Below are 8889 nucleotides of genomic sequence, written 5' to 3' on the forward strand. Positions count from 1 at the left end.
GCCCTGAGTAACACAGCAAAACCTGACCATTCCTACAGTCCCCTCATGTCTCTGGAGTGCTACAGAGGAGTCACAAGGGGAATTCTCATGCTTGAACAATGGAGAACCACAGTGTGCATCTCTGTTGATCCATCCTCCCAGCCTTTGCTGTGGGGCATTTTGGGAGCAGACAGACCTTATGTCATAACACTCAGCCCTCAGTTATTCGACAGTACCACAGTTCAACAGTAAGCTGGAGTAGCAACTTGCTGTAGTGTTATGTTGGGGACCACTTTGGCTTTCCAATTATCCCAGAATGTCTCAGTTGGCTCAGCAGATGCAAAACCAGCTGCATCCTCCCATTCTTCCTGGAGTTTGTCTTCAGTGCATCTCTGACACACAGAATGTAAGCTGGGTCAAAGTCTCTGTTTCAATTGGCACAGAATTTGAGATCCAGGATCTTGATACTTTGTTTCTATCCTAGAAACATTAGGAGAAGGTCTGAAGGGTTTTAAAATGAACTGCTCCCAAACTTTGGACAGGAGGCTTTGGTGCTTCCCAGCTGACAGAATTCATAGACTCACGATCAGAATGGCCTGGGTTGGAAGGAACCTTAAAGACTATCCAGTTTCAACCCTCCTGCCATTGGCAGGGACACCTTCCACTAGACCAGGTTGCTCAGAGCAACTTAATCTGGCCTGGAACACTTCCAGGGATGGGGCATCCACAGTTTCTCTGGGCAACCCATTCCAGTGCCTCACCACCCTCACAGGGAAGAATTTTTTCCTCATATCTAATCTAAACCTACCCTCATGCAGTTTGAAGCCATTCTCCCTTGTCCTGTCACTCCAGGTCCTTGTAAATAGTCCCTCTTCATCTTTCCTGTCGGCTCCCTTCAGGCACTGGAAAACTGCAATTAGGTCACCCCAAAGCCTTCTCTTTTCCAGGCTGAGCAATCCAAATTCTCTCAGCCTTTCCTCATAAGAGACGTGCTCCATCTATTTAATCAACTTGGTGGCCTCCTCTGGACTTGCTCCAAAAGGTCGATGCCCTTCCTGCGCTGGGGATGCCAGGGCTGGATGCAGCACTGCACGTGGGGTCTCACCAGAGCGGAGCAGAGGGGGAGAATCCCCTGCCTCCATCTGCTGCCCACACTGCTTTGGATGCATCCCAGGACACGGTTGGCTTTCTCCTGGAAACACAGTATCATTTACTAATTTAGATCATTAACAGGGCTGAGTCCCAATCTTACCGTACTTCAGCTCGTTGCTGCACACAGAACCCCAGAGCACAGGATGGAAGGTGTTGGGGAGCTCCAGGGATGCGCCGCTCCCTCCCTGCTGCAGCGCGGCCGGCTGCGACTAGATGTCAGCACTCCACTGGGCTACCGCGCCTCTGCGAGCACCAGCGAGCCCGGGGCTCAGGGCTGCCAGCTTAGTCCCGTTCACAGCAAAATACACGGGAAATAAAAGCCACCAAAGCCTCACGAAGTCTCATATCAGGGTTGTGCAGGACAGCTGGAAAGCTACACGTGAAAGCCGTTCTTCTGCAATGAAACCCAATACCGCACAAAAAATAAATCGCCCCCATTTGGACATCAAAAAGGGAAGAAAAGCAGAAAAAAACCCCTGCAATAATTTTCTCAGGGCCTCAGACTGTTCCTCCAGACAAAGATCACAGTTCCCACAATCACCTGGAACTGGAACAACTCTGGCAAGGCAGATGCAGCATGAATAGCTCAACAAAGCTTTTGTCATTTGGCTTGGTTTTGTCTCCAATGCGATGAGATAACATCGTCTCTCACAAGTCAATTTTATGAGGATCTGTCAACTCAGTCCCCATCTGTTCTGGAAAAATAAGCCTTTTTCAGGTTAGGATAGGATGTATAGTCAAATCCACAGAGCATAGATTTAAATTAAAGCCCCTTCCTATTGCCAAGTAGTGAGGGGAGGGTTTGCATTTGAGCTTCCATGTCAACCTGGTTTCTATTTCAAGCCTTTTATTAACACTTAACACTTAAAGTATATTCAGCAAAGAGGAGCAGTGCAGTGTCTGAGAATGCAGTCTATGCAGCACTGGGGAGACAGAGCAGGAAGGAAGAAAAGTAGAGTTTCATTAAATTAGAGGTATTCTCTTACATCTACAAAATATGAGTAAAGTCTGGTAGAAGAAAGGAAGGCACTGCCTAATGTAGAAAATGAGAATCAGAGCACTCAAGTGGCATGATACAGGCAAGAGATCCCAAAGCTGATTTCTTAGTGTTCAGAGTTGACCATTATTGCTTGGGGATATGGGGCTGCACACTCTGGTCTGACTTTTTGTGTGTATAAATATATAAACTGTCACTGCTACTGAACATCCAACACTTGGAACTGCACCCTCCGCTGTATGCTATTGAAAAGGAAATGTGTCTAACACTGAAGGAGAGAGACCTGGGGCATTTTCAACAGCTCCATCCTGAGCTCTGGTCACCAGTGTCACAGCTTGCTGTTAGAGATGTCTGTTTAGAACTGCCACCCTCTTCTGGGAGCTGAGCCCTGAGCTTCACCTCACAGTGCTTTAAGAGATCAAGAGACTCTAGCAGCATTTACACCAAAATTGCCAAGGTATCAACACTGATTTCTTTCAATAATGGTGACATATTCATAGTCTTATTTCATCACCTCCTCAGAATTCTAAATGCTCCACTAATGAAGAAATACCTGCTTCTGCCTGTGCTCTGCCACTGTTGACAGTGAAGAAAACAAAACTGGTCTCCTTAGGTATTGTTCACTGTTCTCATATTCAATTATTACTTATATTCTCAAAGGGTACAAAAAGCTTTTCATTAATCAATAACTAAGAAAGTCAGGAGTGATCTGTAACTTCACAAACTGTGCTGTATAGAAAGATTGTTGTCACATCTGCTTGAGTACCTCTCTCAGCCCTGTTTGCAACTATCTGATGAGGGAAACTGGCTGTGTAGAGCAGTGCCCCAGAAATTCCCGCCCAGTTGGGAAGAGTTAGGGACTGTCACATCTTTTTTTTGTTTTTTTGTTTGCTTTCCTTATAAAATGCTGGCAGTTTGCTGAAATCACTGAACATAACAAAGGCAAAGTCAGCCTAACAGCTCTGCCAAAGCAGCAGCTGCAGGTATTGGATAGAGGACACCTCTGAACTTTCAAAATGAGCTTTGGTAAGAACCTGCATGCTTGAAAGAGTGGAGATCAAGCTTTCCATTCCCAGCCCGTTCCCAGTCCTGGCATCACATCTTTCCCTGGAGGCAATATCTAACATGAGAGTTTTCCAGCTCGCACTGCCCTCCTAAAACCACTCCCTTCCAAAAGTGAACGCAGAACCAAGCCTTCTCTTTCTTTGCTTCCAGCAGAAAGTAAGGGAACTATTTCCCTGCATCACTGAAGTGATTGATGCTGTGCTGTGCTGGCGACAGCTTGAGGTTTCAAACCCCGCTGTGCATGGAAGACTGTACTGTGTCATTCTCGGCCAGACTCACCACATATAGAAGAAAAAACCTGATGAGGAAACGGAAACTACTCTGGTCTACCCAATGGGTTTCTGCAAAAACTGATGTCAGAGGAGCAGCACACGCATTTTGTGGGGCTATCTAGGATTAGCAAGGTATTGACACCAGAGCTGTATCACAGTCCAGACATACTTTGCCCCAGTGTAATTTGGTGCCAGTGATACCCTGACAGCTGAGACTGGAGCCCTGTGCTGGCCACCAGGCATGTGGCTTTGCTCCTCTTCCATAGATCTGAGCATTAGGGAGTGCCCAGACTGGAAACAGGCTCACAGCCACTCCTGGGGCAAAGTAAAGCTGTTTGTGTGGGGGGCTGGAAGTACCTTTTTCTTTCAGAGAAGGAAGAGGAGTGAATGAGAGGTGGGGAAGAAGTAGAGGGATAAACAAAAGGGGATGGAAAAAGAGAGGGGTCTCCAGACATCAAACTTCAAAGTGTTTGCTGCTCTGAAGCCTTTGCAATGGGGTGGGGTTCTCTACAGACACGTACTGACCCTTTAGCAAGATCAGGCTGCCTCAGCAGAAAGGTTTGTAAGGAAAAAGCTGGCTAGATACCCCTGCCTCTTCTCCCAAAAATAATGGCTTGACAGAAAATTTGAATCTAAGAACAACTGTAGATATCATGATACTTCTTTGTTACCTGTCCTGAAAGATTCAGGTGGACTCAGGTGGATTCACACATCACTGGCTTGGCCCTATGTTTTCCATCCCATATTCCAACATGCTGACTGCATTAGCATTGTCTTTTATACTAATAATGTCTTTTACAGCAGAACTCCCCATGGGGGAAAGAAATCTTTGAAGCTACCCATTCAAATCTTCAAAGAAGGACCTTGAAGAGCACTCACAGAGAGAGTGTGGGAAAGTCTGGAATAGAGGATAATGCTATAAAGCTGGTTTTCCCCTTTGTCCATCCAACCCTGTACCACTGTTGTACTCCCACTTTTTGCAGTTATGTAAAACACCTTGAGTGATGAAGAAAGTTTATCCATTCTTCAATCCTGTTGGAAATGTCTACCAGTTTCTTCAAAAAGTTGTGACCAGAAATAACCCACAAACCTGCAATACAGATTGCAGCCTTAACCCTAGCAGAGAGGACATTAGAGTGGGGGAAGATGGGGGTGCTGGAAGGGTGGCTGCATGGTCCAACAGCATGCACTTTTTAGGCATTTTTTAAAAGCCAAACTCCTAACCTCTGCTAGTGGTACATAGCAAAAGTCCCTAAGAAATGCCAGTTTATACTACTAAAGAATCCGGTAAAATCTGGTAGATTTTAGTTGTGGAATCACACTATTTAGAGAAATAGTAAATCACTCAAGAAGACATATTTTATGCCCTTTGAGCAGACAACTTTTTCTTTCATTTCCTCTGTGACATATTCCCCAACCCACACCATTAAGTCATACCTCTTACAGGAAATTCTGTGGTAAAAGCAGAAAGATTCCATCAAAAGCAGACGATAAAAAGTCGTCTGCATGTCCTGTGGCTGCTCATTACCAACCCTGATTAAGAGCTGTGCACTGCTCTCTGCATTTCCCATTGAATGGAAACTGCTGAGTTCTATTACGTTTATTACTTAGCCCAAGATTATCTGCAATATGTGCTCCAGGAATCACACCTCGGACCAGCCCAAACCAGGGTTGCTCATGTCTTGCGAAGCATTGCATCTTCTCTGCAAGATCAAACCGAGGAGGCTCTCAGACCACTCTTGGACAGGATTGATATCACCTCTGTAGCTGTTGCCAAGAGAATTTTCAATGGTGTCATGGAAGAAAAGTTTGCTGATGGAAATACTAACTGGGGACGAATTATGACCATATTCACATTTGGAGGTCTTCTCACTAAGAAGCTTCAGGAGCATGGAGTTCAGCTGACTGCAGAGCAGAAGGAGCAGATCTCCTATTTCATCACAGAGTACATCATAAACCACAAAGCCGAATGGATAGATGCGAACGGTGGCTGGGTGAGTTTCTCAGTTTCCACCAAAGTCTTGATTAGGAGATTGCATTTAATTAAGGGACAATATTTTTATAGCCACTGTCAGAAATATTTTATACAGGGTTTCATTTGGTAGTTTAACGTTTTATGTCTGGAATGTCTCATTGAGACTTACAGTGAGAGCTTCACTTCTGCTTTAAACAGAACAAAGCTAAAAGAAAACTTGCTCTTTAAAAGGCACTTTCTGATCTTTCATCATAGGATCATACCATAATTCAAGCTGAGAGGGACCTTAGAAAATCATTTGGTCCAGCCTTCTGCTCAAAGCATGTTAAACTAGGGAAACTATGAAATATCCATTATTAAATCTAAAATTAAGTGGTATCCTAAGGTCAGTATGGCAATAGAGGAGTCGGTCCGAAAATACTGGGGTTCAGTTAAAGGGAAGAGTGAACAGGTGTGTTCCTCACAAATCAAGTCAGTACTTTTGCTGTGGATTTCAACAAAGCCATTATTTAATCCGCCAAATCAGTTTTACTTAGAACCAAGGTCCAGTTAAGTACAATTGGGGTTAAATCTTTATAGTTTGGAGTGAAATAATCCTAGGACTTCCATTTATCAATGGTCAATGCTGAGAAAAACACTTGTCAATAAGTGGATTATTTTGCCCAGCTGCTGAAATTACCTTCTGCCAGTGGAAGGAAGGGCCCTTTTGCTTTTGCAGAGTTTCATCAGACCAATACTTTTTTCTTTTGCAGTTAGGGGAATCTGAGAATCTATGACACAGGTGTCAGTTATTTCCTCGGTACTTTTTTCCTTTACTTATATGTAAATGTCACTTTCTCTTTCCACCTCCTCTCATCCCACTTCTCTCATATCTCCTATTTGCTACTAATTTTTCCCCTGGATTTATTTTCTAGTGTCTTGCTTTTCCTTTTGTTTTTCTGCTTGTTTTAATCCTCCTCTGTCTGTAGCTGTAAAAAAGAAGTGATAGTGGCTCAGGGCCCCTTGGTGCACCAGATTTACTGTGCAGGCTTCTCTTTCCATCTCTTTCAAATAAAGTCAATTTTATTCAAGAGAAGTATCAACTTCTGGCAACATTCTGTCATAATAGGTGGCTCATCATAGTAGAATAAGGAGGCTTAAAGGAAGATATTTCTAAGTATATTACTACATCAGAAACATAGTACTTGTATCTCCCTGGAAGATGTGGGCTCAGGTGATAGAGTTCATGTCAGTTTTCTATTTACACAGGGAGGGCACAGTCTTGACTTAGAGATAAAACAAACATTTAGTGAGGTGCAGCTATTTTCAGCTATAGTTTTTAAAGCCTTATTCATCTTTTGGAGGTAGAGCTCTCAAAAGCTGTCCCTCTACTCATAATGCTGTAGCACCCTGTTAATCTGACACTAGCACAGGGTGGTGGGGTTTTCCTACATGTTTTTAAGCTGTCCCTAACTGCTTTTTCTTTTCCACAGGAAAATGGCTTCCTAACAAAGTTTGAAAGAAGATCACTACTATCTTTCTCCAAAATTACAGCCCTGTTCATAGCTGTTTTCTCCTTGCTCAGAGAGTACTACTGAAGTAAAAGGACCTGCCATTTATGTGTAATCTAGGTAGTGCCACAACCTTCACTTCTCAGCCTTCCTCCAAGACATGTCAACAAGAAAATAATTTCCTTCCATGATTTGTTTTTAATTTATTTGTATTTATTTTGACTAAATACAATGTTTAACACGCTATCCTAATTACCAAACCTGAAAATGAGATCCCTCCTAAGAGGAATCCACACAACATCATGCAGCAATTCAAGTCTACCTTTCCAGGCAGGATTGAGATAATTTTCCACATCCAGACAGCTCTTGGAATCTCTCTTGAATCTCCATGAAAGGACATTGTTTTAGCAAAATACAATCCAATGGGTTAAGAAACAAGTTTTTATGTCATTTGTTTTGTAAATGAAATACTACTGTAATGCATTTTATTGCAATCCTTGTATAACCAAAGGGGGAGATTTTTATGAAGAAAAAAAGGAATGCAAATTCCAATATAAAAGTGGTTAGAAGTTACTGACACAGACTAAGCAATTTCTACGGGAAGAACTATTTGTGGAAGCTAGCAACTTAAAAATGTGCACTCACTTACTGTTACTGCAATGGTATGTGTTTCTGTGCTGTATTTTTAATTGCCCATAGCTACAGTGAATGTTCTTTCATATCTGTGTGATGTAATCATCTTGCTGAACTTTTTTTAAAAATAGGCAAGTATAAAATATTTTTAAAGTGAGAAAATTATGTAAATACACTAATATTTTTAAAAATATATTAAAATATGCATTTTAAAGCCTTAGGATTGGTCTCATTTTTTACCTGAGTAAGATAACTCTTAGAAAAGCTATCACAACGCTACTGGAAAATCCCATAGTATGTGGGTTTGACCTGACATTCATGGATGTCAAGACTTTAATTTTCTGCAGTACTTCTGGTAGCTTGTATAAGAAACAGACATCTCATGGCAAAATAAATGAATTGGATCAGCTCTGATGACAGTAATTAGTGTTTTATGTTGCAAAGCTCCAGAAATTCAAAGTAGTATGTAAGAGACTTCCTGGCTTTTAGACTGGGGCAATTACTGTTTTGACTCCAAGTCCACTTGCTTTCAAAGATGAAACAGTAGTTCTTCAAGAATTCATTCTAGAAGGGTTTACTTCAGCTGTAGTGACTCTCCTAGACTAGGGTACTAAGGCTGGGTCTTTTTGTGCACTATTGCAAATGCAGATTATAGTGGCTAACACCAGTCTATTAATACCTCACCCACTTCCTTTTACACTGATCTAGTAACCTATTTCATACTCAGGAGTACAGTTCTTTATTTCAATATAAAGGGCCAACCATGCCTTTTCAAAATCCAGATGATACAATTATTTTACAACTTGTCTTCATGGCAAGGCCTGGGTTTAAACAAAAAAAGCCTGGATCATTAGCAGTCCAGTGGGCTCCAGGTTATCTTCACCAGGAAAAAATCTTCCTTGCTCTTCATTTAAGAGCAAGAAAAGCAGTGATGAGATGCACCACACTGATTCTAAACACAATAATATGTCTGAAAACAGCAAGGCTACTAAGTTAAGTCTTACAAAATCATGTAGATATACTTTGTTAACTGTCATGAAGTTATCTATACGTGACACTGAGCAGTGCCCAGGTCCCAGGGCACCGCTGTTTAAGGGATCCTTACAGCTGTCAGGCAATACATGGGAGAACACAGTGCTGCTTCTAGAGCAAAAGGTGAAGTCAGAGAGCTGCACAGTGGGACAGCTGATGACTTCATCCATCTGCACTGTGGCTAAATTGAGATATCATCAAATGCCACGTGGAACATCAAATGTTCTCCTGTGGAAATGTAGCTTTCTGCACCTAAAATCACAGAATCACAGAACCAATTAGGTTGGAAAATAT

The 8889-nt window shown here is 42.4% G+C and overlaps 1 protein-coding gene across 1 annotated transcript; it reads left to right on the forward strand.

Moving 5' to 3' along the window:
* Positions 1–220: 220 nt before the first annotated feature.
* On the forward strand, positions 221–7784 carry BCL2A1 (BCL2 related protein A1). Its single transcript, XM_064668979.1, has 4 exons — positions 221–385; positions 2651–2741; positions 5077–5459; positions 6913–7784. The coding sequence occupies exons 1-4, from the start codon at positions 296–298 to the stop codon at positions 7015–7017; spliced, it is 669 nt and encodes a 222-aa protein (XP_064525049.1). The 5' UTR covers positions 221–295; the 3' UTR covers positions 7018–7784.
* Positions 7785–8889: the final 1105 nt, after the last annotated feature.

Source organism: Pseudopipra pipra, chromosome 12 (genome assembly GCF_036250125.1).
Source record: "Pseudopipra pipra isolate bDixPip1 chromosome 12, bDixPip1.hap1, whole genome shotgun sequence".
NCBI lineage: Eukaryota > Metazoa > Chordata > Aves > Passeriformes > Pipridae > Pseudopipra > Pseudopipra pipra.